This window comes from Alosa sapidissima, chromosome 2 (genome assembly GCF_018492685.1).
Source record: "Alosa sapidissima isolate fAloSap1 chromosome 2, fAloSap1.pri, whole genome shotgun sequence".
NCBI lineage: Eukaryota > Metazoa > Chordata > Actinopteri > Clupeiformes > Clupeidae > Alosa > Alosa sapidissima.
Window position 1 is genome coordinate 39,368,527 of NC_055958.1, and position 18,372 is coordinate 39,386,898.

The following is an 18,372-nucleotide window of genomic DNA, read 5'->3' on the forward strand; positions in this document are numbered from 1 at the left end:
ACTTCGGACCTGTAACTGGAGCGTTGTCGGTTTGAACCCCGACCAGTAGGCATGGCTGAAGTGCCCTTGAGCAAGGCACCTAACCCCTCACTGCTTCCCGAGCGCCGCTGTTGATGTAGACAGCTAACTGTGCCGGGATTAGTGTGTGCTTCACCTCACTGTGTGTTCACTGTGTGCTGTTTGTGTTTCACTAATTCACCGATATAATGCAGAGACCAAATCCCTCACGGGATCAAAAGAGTATATATACTTATACTTATTTATTTTTGGTCTAGGCCCTGGGAATAGTTCATGTTGACATATGAAATTAGCTACTGTCATCTAATTTCAATCTCGGAAACAACTCTAGGTTCTTCTACATTTCAAAACACAGAACCCCTTTGTGCAAAAGGACATGCCCTAATCCTTCACTGGGGCAAGTTAGAGTTGGAGAGAATTAGAGTAACATGGATCAAGGGTTAGAGACACGCACGCACACACACACACGCACACACACACACACACACACACACACTGAAGAGCAATCCTACTCTACTCTCTCTCACACACACTGAAGAACACCCACACTCTCACACTCTTTCACACAGACACACACACACACAGACACACTCACACATACTGAAGAACACTCACACTCTTTCACACAGACACACGGAATAACACTCATACTCTACTCTCTCATGCACACTCACACACACACTCTAAAAAATACTGGGTTATTTTCTCAACCCAAACGCTGGGTTGAGGGTGTCAGGGCATTTTGTGGGGTTGTTTTTACTCATGTTGGGTTATTTTCTGTAACCCAGCTTGTTGGGTTGATTGTTTAGGACAGCGCCCCTCCTCTCTCCCACCTGACGTGGAGTACACTACCCAGCACCTGGGTGACTTTAACACAGCTGCATAGTTATTTGAGAGTTTGAAAAAACATTGTTATTCTTCCAACCGTCCAGTCCACCAGTTGCCAGCATGCAATGGAAATCAGGCGATTTCGTAAGGTATGTATCTTTAACTTTTTTAAAAATGTTTTATCCAGACGGATTTTAAAAGTCCACCCAGAGATGTAGAAGCTACCCTTCATGATATGAATGGATATTCTGCCTGCCAATTTCATTCAGCCTCAAACAGGTTAACAATTGTGTTATTCATGCTAACTAACGCTAGCTAACATTAACTTACAATTACTGTTCATGTTAAATATACACAAAGACAGACTCATAAAAACACAGTTCTTTGTTCACTGGGTATGAACTGCTGACAGAAACAAAACGAACTTTTACAACGAACTAAAATGAGCATACCAAGCTGGTTAACATTAGCAGACCATATAGCTAGCATCAATGTTAATTAAATATGCTTTGTGGTGGTTGTAGCCTAGACTATGGTTGCAGCTAACGTTTGTCAGCTAGATGCTAATATTAGCCAACACAGTTGAAGCAGAGAGGGTTAAAGCTAGTAATCAAGAATCTTTGGTTGAAGTAATGTTAGTCTCTTCACAAGCCACACGTACGGTAATAATAATGGCAAACAACATCTTATTAATTCATTCAGGGTAGCTTCATATAGTTTTTGGTTGTAGCAGAGAAGACGGGCTCTGGTTGTAGTATCAGACAGTCATTTAGATAACGTTACCCGGTAACGTTAGCATCTAGAATTAGAAGCTACAAGTTATTATAACTCCATAGGTGGTCATGGTTTCCGAGTGTGTTGCGCTAATATTTTGTCTCCTGGTGGATTTTTAATGTTTGTCAACATCATTCAATGATAATGGTTCATGAAAATCTTGATATAAAGTTCTGTAAATAACAGTGATTAATGCACTCTTTTTTCCCCCTTTGATTCACAGGGGTGATCCCTAAAACGGACGGTGGAATCTGCCTGCCTTCATGGAAGTATCACAAGCTTTTTCTAGCTATCTGTTCAAAAAATAAACTGCCAAATAAATAAATGTCGAACTGTTTTATTTCATTGCATGGCTATTGTTGCCCATTGGATGGATTATAAAACATTATATTGTAACATTAATGATTTGCAAACATTTATTTGAATTATTATCAATTAATAGTGATTGGATTAAGGAGAAAAATAAGATACTTAGAATAACCCATAAATTAGGTCAGCATAACCCAGAAATGACAGTGAAAATAATATAAATCCTGGCTTGTATAAGAGAGCCTACCCAACAATTATGTAGGTTTAACCTAACAGTTTTGTTACGATAACCCAATGTTTGGGTTAGACTATCAACCCAACTCATTGGGTTGACCGAACAACCCAATTTTCGGGGCTAATATAACTCAGTGCTGGGCTCGACCACTATTTACCCAGAGGATGGGTTGAAATTGGGTTGTTTTAACCCAATGTTTTTTAGAGTGCAGGCGCACACACACACTCAAGAACACTCATGCTCTACTTTCTCATACACACACTGAAGAACACACTCTCACACTCTTTCACACACACAGACAGACACACACACACACACAAACTCATTCAAGAACACACTCACTCTCTCTCTCTCTCACACACACACACACACTCAAGAACACTCATACTCTACTCTCTCACACACACTCACACACATACTCTTTCTCTCTCTCTCTCTCTCTCACACACACACACAGACACACAGAGAGAGAGAGAGAGATGTTTCCAGTGACAGTAGGCCTAGTACATAAGCGTTTCCTGAACTGCCGTGACTGCTGAGAAGTCACATGGTTGGGAAAGGAATCTGGGGTGTAAATCTAAACACAGACGTGTCCAAGGATCTCCAGTGGCTGGAGTCTCTCTGAGTCACCCGTCCACGCGCAGCCCCCATTCCCACACAGGTCACTGATTGGTCGAGTGCCTTCTTTTTTTCATCTGGAAAACACCGCCGGGAAATGCATAAATGTCCCGTGTGATTCACTGCCTTGTTGGTGTTCTGGGCATGGCTAGGGCATGGTACAGCACAGCACAGTACAGCACCAGCGCCTCCAAGGACCCAGTGCTTCAGTTTAAACCCAAGAAACTACACTTGTGAGTATACTTCTATTTAAAAACACACAAAGACACAATATCAACACACAAACACACTGCCGTCTCTATATTTTTTGGCTCAATGTTATAATGAGCAGTGCAGTATAGCCACAAAATACAGAAAATGCAGTTTTGTTCTGGTTCCAATCCCAGATAACTGCTGGAATAGTTATTTTAACAGTGTTATAATGATCAACCTTGTGGGGAATAATTATTTTAACAGTGTTATAATGATCAACCTTGTGGGGAATAATTATTTTAACAGTGTTATAATGATCAACCTTGTGGGGAAGCTGTGATGAACCATTTCCCTTCTTGCTATATTTAGGATAGGACTCACTACAGTAATTTCCTGTGTATTAGCCACATTGTGTAAAAGCCGCAGGACAGTGTTTTATGCCAGGTAAAAGAAACAAAAACATATTAACTGCCTGTGTATTAACCTCATAGCTGAGGAAATGTTTCAAAATCAATGTACAGTATAAGCCATGGCTAATAGTTGGGAAATGACGGTACTCACTATATTACTAATGTAATCTGTACTGCAGGGAGAGAGACTTCACACACACAAACACAGATGCACCCATACGCATATACACTCACACACTGTGTCCCTCCCTGATTAAAAAATGTTCCATGTGTTTGTGTTGATTCACGTTTGGTAAAGTTTTAAATCTTTGATGTGCACAGCTTTCTGTTGGTGTTGGTAGTTTAGCCGGTTTGGCAGTTGTGTATTGTTTGGTTTGCTGCAATTTAACACAACTTTCACTCATCACAATGTTAGCATAAACTGTCATTTATCCCCGCAACATTAACATATAATGCCACTAGGTAACCACAGTGTAATTTTCCATTCATCATTTGTATTATCTGTATGACATTCATTATAGATTTCCCATCCAGAGTGAACCATGGGGAGTAAATATCCAAGGACACTGCATGGCATTTCTGCATAGAAGCAGAGGTAAGCGCTTATGCAGGCTACAGTTAAGATCTGGAATCATTGGACTTTATTCTATGTCAAATATGTCAGTTGATCAGTCCAGTTCAAGTACACAGTTCTTGTGTGTGAACAGTACAATGTTCAAGATCAATTAATATAAAACATGTATTGCTATATCAATCAGGCACACACAAGAAACCAATCATGCATTATTGCAGGCCAAAGGGAAACCTTAACATGTGTGCAGCATGAAATTTAATTTAATTTATTAATCTAGCAACATGTATTTGTTTTTTTGATTAATTAATTAATTGATTGATTGATTGATTGATTGATTAATTGATTGTTTGTTTGTTTGTTTGTTTGGCAGTCGACCTCTGACCTGAGACAATGCCACATATGTAAACTAAAACGAAGAGAACAGAGACGAGAGGAGGAGCGTGAACAGCAGCTGAGGCGTGAGCAAGAGTGGAGAGAACAACATGGAGGACAAGGACGTCAGCGGAGACAAGAGGAACGACCAGAAATGCAAAGGAGAGGACAGTGGATGGTAGAGTATCACAGCACCACCCAACCTACACAGACACACTCCAAGGTGGAGCATCACAGCACCACCCGGTCTACACAGAGACACTCCAAGGTGGAGTATCAGAGCACCACCCAATCTACACAGACTCACTCCAAGGTGGAGTATCAGAGCACCACCCAACCTACACAGACTCACTCCAAGGTGGAGTATACCCGACCCAACTTGTAATGAGCTATATTCAACGTGCTTGTGTTTGTGTGTCCCTTCCCAGTTGTCTTAGATACTGATTGTTATCCGTCTCTTTTATATGACATAGCATTATATTTATATTGCTTTGACAACAGTGCATATGACGAGATATGCTAATAAATGTATTTCTATTTGACTAGCAGAGACGAGAGCAAGAGTGTCAAGAACAGTTGAGACATGGGCAAGAACTAAGAAAACAACAGAAACCAGAACACAAACTAAGAGAATCTCAAAGATTTGAACAAGAGCTAAGAGAATGCCAGAGACATGGACAAAAACCAAGAGAACGCCAGAGATGGGAGCAAGAACGGCATCGACAATCAAATGAACTAAGAGAACAACTAGAACACCTGAGACTGCATAGAAGAGCACAAGTACAACAGCTGCAACAAGAGCAACATGAACAACTGAGACATCAACATCACAGAGAACAGCAAAGAGAACAGCTGAGACGTCAACAGGAGTGGCCCACACAGGGAGCAGAACAGCTGAGACATCAACAGGAGTGGCCCACACAGGGAGCAGAACAGCTGAGACATCAACATCACAGAGAACAGCAAAGAGAACAGCTGAGACGTCAACAGGAGTGGCCCACACAGGGAGCAGAACAGCATAGACATCAACATCACAGAGAACAGCAAAGAGAACAGCTGAGACGTCAACAGGAGTGGCCCACAGAGGGAGCAGAACAGCAGCAGAGACTAACGCAAGAGCATCATGAGCAGCGTACAGGATCGGGAAAACAAAAAAAATCACTAAGACAAATGAAAGTACTAAGACATCCGATGAATCAAGACCAAGAGCATCAAGAACAGCTGAGATATGAGTCAGAACAACTGCATATAGGAGCACAAGGATTAAGCGAAGAGCTTAGACAAAGAGAAGAACTAATAGAACAGCAGAAATGTGAGCAAGACCTAAATGAGCGACAGAGAGGAGTGCAAGAATGGGAAGAACAGCTGATACGAGGACAAGATTGGGAAGAACAGCTGCTATTAGGGCAAGAGGGGGAAGAACAGCTGATGCAAGAGCAAACATGGGAACAACATTTAAGACAACACCAAGAGTGGGAAAAACATGTGAGACAACAAGAGTTGGATGAACAGCTAAGACGAGGGCAAGACTGGGAAGAACAGCTAAGACGAGTGCAAAAGTGGGATGAACAACAGGAACAACAGGTGTGTTCATTCACTCAATAGAAAGTAATAGTCCTATTACATCCTACATAAACAGACTGCTCGCTAGAGGCCATAGGAACAAAAATACATTGCAACTCATTACATTACACCAGTGGTCCCCAAACTTTTTCTTCCGAGGGCCAGCTCACTATGCCTGGCTCTAAGAGAGGGCCAGAGACTCAGAGTATATCAGTAACCATAAATAGCTTAGCGCTGTGAACAAAGGCAGTCTACCTTAGTTGAATATTCCATTACATTTAATCTATAGGCTATTGCAATTTAATACCATTGTTATCTGTGTTTATATTGCCATCATGCCATATCAGTGTAAAATGTAGCTCAAATGAAATAATACTAATAATAGCATTCTCAAAACTATAAGCAGGGAGTCCCAAAAGTATATTTTGAACTCTGAACTTTGCATACACAGCTCAAGTTGTGAACAAGCAATATCCTACAAATAATTTAAAGTTCTCAAACTATGAGTTTTATGAAGTGGTGGCAGAAACATCTGAAATAACCACCATTCTAACTTTCACTCACCTGATGAGAACTTTGTGAACTCTGTATGAACATTTGAACGAGTGAATAAAAAATATAAATAATTATACCAGAAAGTTCCAGAATTATGACTTGAATAGAAGTTAGTTAGTTATTAAAAATTAATTGATACATTTTTAGAATACTTTGAGCACTGATTCAGTCAGCAGAGGCCTCTTACATTGTTTGCAGGTAGGCCTACTATACATTTCATTCCGTTTTCGATGGCAAACGAGAAACAGCGCCAAAACAACCACCAGTGGACAAAAAGAGTATTACATGTGTACTGTTAAGACCCGCCATAGAGAATGAATGGGGGAAATTACGGAGGTTATAGTTTGATGATGTCGTACTCCCCTGTGGGCCAGATCCTATATACCACGGACATGTTTTGGGGGGCCACCTAAAATGAGGTGGCGGGCCGTAGTTTGGGGACCACTGCATTACACTGTTTATGTCTCCACATAATTCATACAGTTCATTTCATAATTTGAAATATTTTGAATGGGATTTTTATGTAAAGGAATACTTATTTTAAACATGATTGTATGACCAAATGATGTTAATTAGTATGTTTTCAATGTTATACAGCTTCTGGTGGGACAGATGTTTGATGTCCTCCTGTCAGAATTTGATGTCATTGAAAGTGAAGATGTTAAAGTTCAGAATCTGGAGAAGAGGATGAAGGTTCTTCAGAATGAGCTAATGATTCAGTATTTTGGAGGGGATCATCTCCCCTATTCCTCTCTGTTGGCCATAGACCAGACTATAGGCTCTGAAGACCTGACCCTTATTGAGCAACTGAATGTGGTCAAGGCCATGCTGCAGCTGACAGTGGATTCTGATGATGATGATGATGATGATGGCTTCTCCCAACTCTCATTAGGTAGGGAATGTGACTTTCTTCTCAGTTTACTGACATATTTATTAAAGGAAAACTCTGACCTGGCTGAGAAGATTTTCTACAGATTCACTGCATCTGAATCACCGCTTACATCAGAAAGCAGTGTTATTCTTGGCCACATCCTATTCAATAACATCTGGACACCAACTGAGATAATCACTTTTCTGCAAAATACTACAAAGAGCCCAAGGGACCAAGTCACAGCCATTTTGGAAACTGTGCTAACGTACAGACTGAGCTATGATTCTGCTGTAAGTGCTATCAATGAAGCAAAGCCAGTGTACTACCTACACCTGCAGGCGGGGAAAGAAATTGATAAAGACATTGATACACTGATTAGTGAAATGAGAGAAGCAAAGTACCCAAAGGATATGCTAACCATTATAGAGAATGTGCTTAGATATGTTAAAAGCGAGCTGCTCAAAGTGTCTGATAAAACAAGATTAAGTAAAGACCAAATTTGTGAAGTGAAAAGCATGATATGCTCAATGGATTTTCATAATCCTGACATTGCGTGTCTCTGGAAAATGTGTGTATCAATGTCCCTTGCTGTAAGGGAGTGCAGGACTAGAAGACATTGGTGGAATACAGGAGGACTCTGGCATCCTGATGCTGAGGTCCAAGGCTACGTCCCTAGACTTACTCAGCTGGCATCCGTCCTTCTACTGCTGTTGCCACGGGCGAGAGGAGAAAAGGGCTGTCTCTTAGAAATAGCCACAGGGGAAGGAAAGACATGCATTTTAGCCATGTTTGCTGCAATACAAGCCATCCGCGGACTTAAACCAGACATTGTGACAAGCTCTCCTGTCCTGGCTGTCCGTGACCACAAGGAATGGTGTGCCTTTTATTCAATGTTTGGTTTGACATCAGCTGTGTTGCGAAATCATGAGCATGCATACGAAAAGGACATAGTTTACGGAACAGTTGTTGACTTTGCTGCGGACATATTGAGACAAGAGTTTGATGATAAAAAAACCAGGAGAACTAGAAAGTTTGACATGGTAATTGTAGATGAAGTTGACCATATGACACTGGACAATGGAGATTCAACAACATATTTGTCTGATGACGATAGTGGTCTGATGCACATAGAGCAGGTGCTTGCGGGCATTTGGGCCATGGTGTCCGCATGTCGACAAATAGAAATGCAAGAGACTGGTGAGATCCATTGGATCACTGCACCCCAGCTCTTCTACAAGACTGCAATGTCTGCTTTGGGTGTCTATGAATCTGAGGACTTTTCCACCCTGGATATACTCCAACTTGGAGTGAAACTTGGGTTCTACTCACAGAATGAGATTGATGAGTTGGTGCAGGCTGAGCATAATATGGGAGATGAGGATGCAAACCAGGACTTTAGGGATGCTAAGTGGAAAGCACTGGAGAACATCATGATCAAAATCGGACCAGACCAACAGTATGAAGTACTGAGGGAGTTTGCAAATGAAGTGGGCAAAGGTGACTCGATTGAATATTTCTCAGTAGTTGACAATAAAGCTGCTGTTTATGAAGACATTGTATGTCCAAACTTTTCAAAGGATGAAGTCAGACTGCTTCTCCTTGATAAGGGCTGCGCATGTCAAATAATACCTGAAAATGATTTAATTTCCTGGACTGTTGACAATGTGAAGTCAAAAATAAAGTATTCAGACCAATGTGATCCAAAGAACATTGATAAATTCAGAGATTTCATTGTGATTCCAGCTTTTCTGAAGGAATACACAGAGCAGCATTTGCAACTATTTATCCAAAAGGCGCTTACGGCCATTGTGATGGTGGAGGGCAGGGAGTACATGATCGAGAAATCCCGTGAGGGTGACAAAAAACAGGAGGGTGACCGTGACATTCATCAGTATGATGCCATCATACCTGTGGACATGTCTAATGGGGTGCTGGAGAAGAGCAGATCATGGCTGGAAGGCCTCCAGCAGTTTTTGGAGATGAAGCACCAACTGGCCATCTCACCTCTGACCACTATGACTAACTACATGTCAAACATCCACTACTTTCAAAGGTACCTCACAGGTGAAGGTGTATTTGGGGTCACAGGAACATTAGGAGGTGATGCTGAGAAAGGTTTTCTATACCGGCATTATGAGACGAAGAGCTATGTGATGCCAACCCACCGCCGAAAGAAGGTGGTTGAGATCCCAGCAGTCCAGGTGCCAGGAGGAAAGGAACTGTGGATTCAGAAAATCTGTGAAACTGCATGGAAAGTTGCAGACAGAGGACAGGTTGTTCTTGTTGTATGTGAGGATATCAATACAGCCAATGAACTACACAGTGCAATGAAAACCCAGGAGAAACATCCAATCATCATGTACACAATCAGCGGGAAGCATAAAATTGAGCAACAAGCATTCAGCGAAGGAGATATCATTATTGCTACAAACCTTGCTGGACGTGGGACAGACATACAAGTCCAACCAGAGGTCAACAGACGTGGGGGTCTCTTTGTGCTTCTGACATATTTTCCAAACAGCCAACGTGTAGAGAAGCAGGTCTTTGGACGCACTGCCCGCAAAGGAAACCCAGGCATGGTACATATGATCCTCAACCAAGAGCAGCTTCAGCCTGCGTACCAAGGCCAGTCTGTTGATGTCATGAGGCAGCTCAGAGAAGAGCGGGAGCTGCACCACATACACTATATGGAAGAAGATGAGCTCCGTGTCATTCACTTTAAAAGAGAACTGTTCTCAACATTTTGTGGATTTTTAGAGGAGTTCCGCAAGAAGTACACACACACAGAGAGGCTGAGTTGTCATGACATGAACATAGATGATGTTCCTGAGTGTTTCAAGAGCTATCGTAATAAATTTGATTATCACCCTGCAGTCAGTGCACTGAAGCAATCATGGGCTTTATGGCTCAATCAACATAAAAAGAGCATCCGCAGGGCCAAAGTGGACGAAGACATTTATGAGTTAATGCAAGATCTTAGAGGACAGTTAGAACACAGGAGTAACTCACTTCTTCGGGGGAAAAGCACTAACCTCCATGATTATATCAAGCAGGCAGCAAGCAGAACTGACCTGCACCTCTTGAATAAGAGAGTAAGTTATGGAGCAAAGGCATACTGGCAGTGCACTGCTGAATGTGATCAATTTTACAGTGCTATAGCTCTTTATAACAAGGCATATGTTGCCATCAACCTCCGTGAAGACGGCTACAAAGCCGAGGCAGAACAGCTACTTAAGGAAGCACAGAGTTTAGTTGATGTGTTTCTGATGGAAACAACAAACACTATGATTTTCTGCAATCTCTCTAGACAAAATAGTTTTAGATCCCACCATGAAAATGCTAACTTCTTAACACAAATGCAAGTAAGGATGAATATCTTTCAATTTTGGAAAAATTACATTGAGAATGCGCTGGGCATGCTAACACAAGTTGTGGCCAAAGGAGAAGATGCCATCACAGAAGAATCCTCCGTATCCCGTCTCCTGGCAGAAACAGATTTTATCACAGAAAATGAGCTCGAGAAAATGCACCAATATGGTTTAAAAATTGTATTTACCATAAAAGAGAAGCCACAATTTTCCTATCAGGCTCTCATCTGTGTATTCATCGGTGTCCTGCAAGTGGTAGCTGGTGCACTGGTCCTAGCCTTTACATCTGGTGCGGCTACAAATTTCGGTTTGGGTTTAATCAGTGAGGGGGTGTCGGACATGATCAGCGGCATTATCGGAATGGTTACAGGGAATTTTAGTTGGTCCGAGTGGGCCGTCTCCAAGAGTATCAGCATTGGAATATCTCTGGTCTGTGGTGGAATTAATGTTCTGTCTTCAGCTCGCATTGGGGCCAAGGCCATAGCAAGTGGTGCCAAGTCAGCAACATCTATTGTAGTGAAGCAGGCAGCCAAGCAAGCAGCAAAGTATGCCATTCAGGAACTAGGGAAGCAAGGAGTACTTGCTGCTGTGAACTATGCTATGGATAAAGGGTTCAAGGCTGCCTTTAAAAAGATATTTAGGACGGCGTTCAAAAATAAAGTCTCCTCATTACTAAGAGCTAACAGATGCCTGGATGAGTCTCTCGCTCATTTAATTTGCCAGGAGATTCCAAAGGAAGTGATCCAAACAAGGCCAGATGAATTTACAATTGACCCCCAATGTGAGAAGAGGCTTGAGGAATCAGTCACACATATGTCAACTCAGGTCATCCCAGAACTAGTGACCGATCTCACAAATGTACGTACAGTAATCAGTGTCCTCTCCCAAGTGAGCCATTCTGCCTTGCGTGTTCTGGAGAGACAAAAGGCATCAGGGGTATTGTTAACCGTCAGTAGAGTTTTGCTTGCAGCCGAGTACACCACATCAGTTATTGAGATGGTCAAAGCAATTCCAACAGAAGGCATCATAAACGACCAACTTGTTCCTCAATTACTGACACAGATGGACAATCAAAAGCACGAGCAGTATGTTACAGATGGAAGACAGGAGTTAGAAGATGTGAAGCGTCTTAAACAAAAATTCATCCACACAATTGCCAACAGTGTGTCTGAAGCATTAGTTGATGCTTTTGTGGCACACATAACTTCCATTGCTTCTCGAACTACTGGTTCAATGGTGAACCACAAAATTGGTAGATGTGTTGAGAATGTCCTTGGTAGACATACAACAAAGCCATTTTTTGATGAACAGAAGAAAAATCACAAAATGAGAATGGCCTGCCAGGCACCAGCTAAGTCCTTATCCACCAATGAGAAAAGTGAATTGTCACACTATGCAAAGGGTCTTAGCAGCTCGGAGAAACCTGCCACTGGGCTTGATCTTCACATTCTCACAAAGAGTGACATGCTCGATGGCAAAGGCATCCGCATCATTATTACCGATGAACACGGAAAACCACTCTCTGAGGAGCGCTACCAAGGGAAAGATAAATCAGCTGGAGATGTAACACTTCGACTAGTTAAGGAAAAGGACACATCACAACAGTAAGCCCTTTTAACACCTTTTTGTTATCAGAAAATGTATGATCATAAGATATGCAGTATGAATGTATTTGATTATTTATGATCCCTGTTACAACATGTTGATGTTTTCCTACATTTTTACGCTCAAAAAATAAATACATGTTTTTGTATTTAATCCATCCCTAAACAAAATAAAATCTTTCCACAGGAGAAAGGGTGTTCTGCCATCTTTAAGTCGAAGGATCCGTGGTGAACATCAACCATATAGTGGCCATTTTGAGGTTCTGAATGCAGATGGCACATTTAGCCAAGTTCTTTCAGATGGACAGAACTGTTTATTCCATGCTGTTGCTCAGGCAACCAGTCATGGCCGAAAAGATGTCAATGATCTACGAAGAGACGCATCAAAGCTTCGTAGTGAGGTACACCAGGAGGTAAGATAGTGGGAGGTTGATGCCTGCCTCGTGAACAACTTGAAATCAATACTGTTCAGGATTCTTGACGTTCATTTATACAATTTCATGTTCCCTTTTTGTGTTTGGTAAGAATTCCATGAGTAGTATATTACCTAAAAAGCACTGGCCAATTGTAGAAAGCTGTGGATTATGGAAAATGTTCTGTTCCAAAAATGTTCTGTTCTACGGAGCCCAGGAGGTGTCATTGCAAGATATTCTTGTGTATCGATATAATGTGCGCTCATTTTAGGCCATTGTACACTCGTATTACTACATTGTGCTCTCAATTTAGTAAATCGTGCACACATTTTACTAAATTGGGCCAAATTGTGAGAGCACAATTTAGTAAAATGAGTACACTATTTAGTAAAACAAGCACACGATTTAGTAAAATGTGCATACAATTTAGTAAAATGTGCGCACATTTTCTGGATATATACCAAAAAATATCTTGCAATGACACCTCTAGGGTTCCGTGCTGTTCCAATAGTCCTATTCTGGTTTGTTCATGATATGGTATATGATATACAATATGATTTTCATCCACTGGTGACAGGTGGAATGACATTGATACGACGGAGTATTAGGGCCACACATGAAGAAAAAAATATTTTTGCCATGACGAGATTAAACTCAACATGTCGACATTAAACTCAACATTTCGAGAATAAAGTTGAAATGTAATGTCGACTTTAATCTCGACGTGTCGACTTTAAAGTCGCCATGTCGACATTAAACTCGATATTTCGAGAATAAAGTTGAAATATCATGTCGACTTTAATCTCGACGTGTCGACATTAAACTCAACATTTTGAGACTAAAGTTAGAGAGAACGACCGCTCGGGACGATTGAAAGGGAGGACGAATGAAACATTCCAGTTTTCTTCAAGTGCAACAATGATTAGACATAGGCCTATATCATGTGGACAAAACATAGAACATACCCAGATAGCAAAGGGGCGTTGAATCCACGTTGAATCAACCTCCGCCGCTTCAAACAAACGTGAATTCAACACCCCTTTGCTATCTGGGTATTAACCTCCATTGCTCAGCCAAATACTTTCCTGTTAGGTCTTTATCACGGAGTTACAGGCGATAAATGCGATGGTCAAAAGTAAACGTCATTAGCGGTTTATTTATTGTAGGCTATTATTAGAGTGTTTTTCATCTAAAGGTTCAACTTCATGCTTGCACTAGACTAGGCATACTAAGTGCTCTCCCCAATCCTAGACTTTCACATTGCTTGTTTGTTTGTAATGGATGCAAAACAGCCTATTGCTGGAGGGACGAAGCTATCCTCCCGACCAGGCAACCCCATGTAGCCTATTCTACATGCACACGCACACATAGTGCATACATAAAGTACATGCACACATATTCCCTCACGGGATCAAAAGAGTATATATACTTAGGCCTATACATATCTGTGTTAGCCTATATTTATTGCAGGTGAGACATGGAAAAGCAGTTTTAGAAAAATTAGTTTTGCCATGTTAACCTGTGGAGAGTGATGGCTTGTGGGTCATGAAGGGAAGTTATTTGGATGTGCGGTGGCCTTACGTAAAACAGACTGAAATATCATTTTGTATAGAAACATTATATCATTGGATGTATTATTCTATATAAATGGCATAGTGCATGGTATTCCATAACAGCGAGATACAGCGCTTCACGATGACGGCAATGAGTACCTAGTTAACAGACAAATCTATCTGAATATCTGCAAGCTATCTGAAATAACACCTATTTGAAGCATATTATTCATGTCATATATTGTGTGTTAATGTAGGCTACATAGCTTAAACTGTAGGCTATGTTTAAACTGTATTTCGAGTTTAATGTTGGCATGTTAAAGTAGATATGATATTTCAACTTTATTCTCGAAATGTCGAGTTTAATGTCGACATGGCGACTTTAAAGTCGACACGTCGAGATTAAAATCGACATGACATTTAAACTTTATTCTCGAAATGTCGAGTTTAATGTCGACATGTCGACTTTAAAGTCAACATGTCGAGTTTAATCTCGCCATGGCAAAAATATTTTTTTTCTTCATGTGTGGCCCTAATACTCCGTCGTACATTGAGGCTGTGTGCACACAATGTAGTTTGTTTTGTATATAATTTGTTATGGTGTTTTATAGAAGTGTTCCAACATCATTTGTTCCTCCACTCAGATCCAACAGAACATGTCAAACTATGCTCCTCTTCTGAAGCTGCAAAGAGGATATGAGGAATCCTGCAGGAACCCAGGACTTTTCACCATCAGTGGAGGAACAAGGCAGACAAGAAGGGAAGGCAGACGCAACTTCATGGAGGCCATTAACTCTAGCCCCTTATCAAATGAACAACGAGAGGAGTGCAAAAACCTCCATCTCGGCCTGGTTGGAGAACACGGAGAGTAAGGCCTTTTTTTTTATCAATCAAACCGCTTTCTAGCCAGCAAAAACAAAACAAAAAAACTGGAACTGCTTACAAAAACAGGAATCGTTTATTACCAGAATTTTCACTCGTGTATCTCATCTTGGTAAAGTTTCTTTATCAATTATTAATCAAATCACATCAAATTAAATAATGATGGACAATCAACACATTTGCATATGTCATAATGCATATTTATTATACTAAATATATTCAAACATATTGAAGAATAAACTTTTTGACATAAACATATTGAAGAATAAAAGTTCTTAACACCTCAAACAATAAACATTTACATTTAGCAAACACTTTTATCCAAAGTGACTTACGTAAATTATTACAAGGGCCATTGTCCCCAGAGCAACAAAGGCTTGCTAAAAGGGTTACAACGGTGTAAGCTGGGAAAAGAACCCACATGTTTTCAGGCTATTGCATGCTAGCCCAGCTCCTTAGCCTCTATGCTATTGCATGCTAGCCCACCTCCTTAGCCACTATGCTACTGCATGCTAGCCCAGCTCCTTAGCCACTATGCTACTGTATGCTAGCCCAGTGCCTTAGCCTTAGCTACCACCACCCAAATGGCCTCAACTTTAAGTTGCAACATGATTTGTGTTTAATGTGAATAAGGCAGCAGTTTTATTACACAAAGAACCACTGTTACTACCTCTACTACTGCTACCAGGATTAGTATTGGTAATAGTAATAGTAGTAGTATTATTGGTAATAGTAATAGTATTAGTTGTAGTATTATTGGTAATAGTATTGACAATAATAATAGTATTAGTTGTAGTATTATTGGTGATAGTAATAGTATTAATTGTAGTATTATTGATAATAGTAATAGTTGTAGTATTATCAGTTGCAGTAGCAAGAGTCATGTAAGAATTAGTATGGGTAGTAGTAGTAGTAGTAGTAAAAGCAAATGTACGCATATGCTAACAAATACATGTGTGTTTAGTCTTACAGGACGTAATCAACAGCCTGGAGATAACCAACGCAAAAGGGAGGCAGACCACATACCACCCAAAGACTGCTACAAGAAAGTCTCAGAGATTTTGGCCAGAAACCCACAGTTATCGGAAGAATTGCAGAAAAACAACCCAAAACTTTTTGAAGAATTGAATAAGTCCCCATACTTTTTACTCTGCATGAAGGTCCGTAAAGAACATCATAGACAAGCCCTCACTACTGGCAATAGCACGGAGTCTCAGATATGCAGGTATGTAATGTGTGTGTGTGTGTGTGTGTGTGTGAGAGAGTGTGTGTAAAATGCACCACTCTTTCCTAGCTGAAAGAGTCTCTCCGAAATGTTATGTTTTTTGAGGAAACCTTGGAATTACTTTTACACTGTTAGATTTTACAGTACAGTTTAATGTTTTCACTAATTAAAGGCTATATGAATATGGTAGTGTGTACATGGATGGTGTGACTATGACATGACAGGTTGCATCGGGCTGATATTCTGATAGCTTGGTTCAGGGAATACGAGGAACCATTTTCAAACATTAATTGGCCACCCATGACTTTCATCCCATTTATAACCTTTCAGATGTGCTTGAAAAGACATTGACATCGACTCTCCAATTATCAATGCAGGATCTCTGCAAAAAATAATACAACTAATGAATTAATTAATTAATTAATTAATTAATGGAGACATTTTTCAATAGATCTCTGTTTCTCGAGGTCACTGAGTACTGTCGGTACGGAAAAAAAGAAAAATGAAAACAGTCAGATTTCAAAAGGATTTCTCCTTTAATACAAAAACATTTTGAAGGGAACAATGCCATGTTAACTGTATGTTTTAATGTGAATCTAAAGGCATGTCCAACAGCATGTTGTGTGTGGATAAGTATGTGATTGTCTTACTCCCTTCTCACCAGGGATTGTATGTAAATGAGTGTATATGTGTGTGCAGGAATGAGATGTCCCAGGCCCTCAGTAAAGGAGACGTGGAAACAACCCTGAAGATGTCATTCATAACGGCCCATCCAGAGACTTCACAGTGGCTCAGACAGGATGCAGGTAATGTAGATATATTTGCTCTCTGTTATAATATACGTATCTGATTCAAAATGTAATGACAAAATAACTGTGAAGGTTAAGGTGACTCATGTACAGAATTTTTCATGTACAGGGTTCGATTTGTGTTCCACACACCATTACACAATGGCACTCTCCGTTTACTTGTATCATGTTAATAGTAATTCAATGCCACGTGTCACATGAGAGACATCTAGAATCTGGCTACTTTGCGTCCTAACTTCAATGGCCAAAACACATTATGTTGCTATGAATAAGTGTTTTTTTTTTTTTTTTTTTCAAATAATAATAATAAAAAAATTAAATAATGTTAGGCATCCTTTACATAACTCCATTTTGAGATTATGTCATTCTAAACCGAAGTGGACCAAGATGCTGTGTGTATCATGATATTGGCTCATCACAAATGAAATGTGAAAGGTCAACTCTAATTTACTTATTTTGTCTCTTCAGGAATACAGCGGCAAACCCCTCACAACACCCAGCCCAGGGTTCACAGCGCAGACTACTATCAAGTGGGCTACAGGCTGATGATAGATAAATACTATGACAAAGGCCTCATTGACGGCACTGTAAAGGACAGACTTAACTCCTGGGTAAACAGTGGGGCATATAGGAGTCGAAACACACAGGAGTACAGGTCTTTAAAGACGGCCATTTCCAGGCCATGAATCCCACTGAAAATGTGAAAATGTTTTGAAATTAAATAGCACATGCTTGTACAGTATGAAATAGTGCAAATTTCCTCAGTGCTAATACTAATATATTACACAATGTGTGTTTTAACACGTTTTTGTTTTGTTTTGTTTTTTGCCTCAATGATGACTGAACTCAATGAATTTGATTGAAATGTCCCTTAAGTATTCTGCATTACTGAGTGTGGATTATATCTGATCTGCACGTTGTATGTGGGGGTTGTAGTGAAGTAGTTAAACAAGCTAAGCTTCCAAAATTAAAGCTTCAATTTGTTCAGTCACTAATAAATGATATAGAACTGGCCTGGAAATATTCCATTTGTATGATGCTTTAATCACAATACAAAATAAACATACTCGACTTTGTGAAGGGACAAAATAATCTTTGATTTCCCCCAGGAACCTAATAATGAGCACTAAAGAGGTGTGGGATGCTGCCCTCCTGTTTGGAAATGTTGAAGATCACGAAATGAAGAGAATATAAGCAGC

At 40.4% G+C, this 18,372-nt stretch overlaps 1 protein-coding gene across 4 annotated transcripts; it reads left to right on the forward strand.

Annotated features, from left to right (window-relative positions):
* The first annotated feature begins 2,905 nt into the window (after positions 1 to 2,905).
* Positions 2,906 to 18,249, forward strand: LOC121690044. 4 transcript variants are annotated; one of them, XM_042070375.1, is made up of 10 exons: positions 2,906 to 3,015; positions 3,906 to 3,979; positions 4,329 to 4,553; positions 5,201 to 5,914; positions 7,046 to 12,291; positions 12,479 to 12,704; positions 14,902 to 15,125; positions 16,104 to 16,364; positions 17,064 to 17,170; positions 17,642 to 18,249. In XM_042070375.1, exons 3-10 carry the CDS (start codon positions 4,485 to 4,487, stop codon positions 17,857 to 17,859), a joined length of 7,065 nt encoding a protein of 2,354 aa, XP_041926309.1. In that variant the 5' UTR covers positions 2,906 to 3,015; positions 3,906 to 3,979; positions 4,329 to 4,484; the 3' UTR covers positions 17,860 to 18,249. The 4 variants fall into 4 exon arrangements, with proteins under 4 accessions (XP_041926309.1, XP_041926317.1, XP_041926301.1 ...); XM_042070383.1 differs by having other exon boundaries at positions 5,243 to 5,914; XM_042070367.1 differs by having other exon boundaries at positions 4,329 to 4,508; positions 4,880 to 5,914.
* Positions 18,250 to 18,372: the final 123 nt, after the last annotated feature.

Coding starts and splice junctions, on each gene's coding strand:
- LOC121690044 (XM_042070367.1), top strand. CDS start 4,485: ATGCAAAGGAGAGGACAGTGGATG. Junction 4,509..4,879: donor AAAGGAGAGGACAGTGGATG/GTAGAGTATCAC, acceptor TTTGACTAGCAG/AGACGAGAGCAAGAGTGTCA. Junction 12,705..14,901: donor GTAGTGAGGTACACCAGGAG/GTAAGATAGTGG, acceptor TCCTCCACTCAG/ATCCAACAGAACATGTCAAA.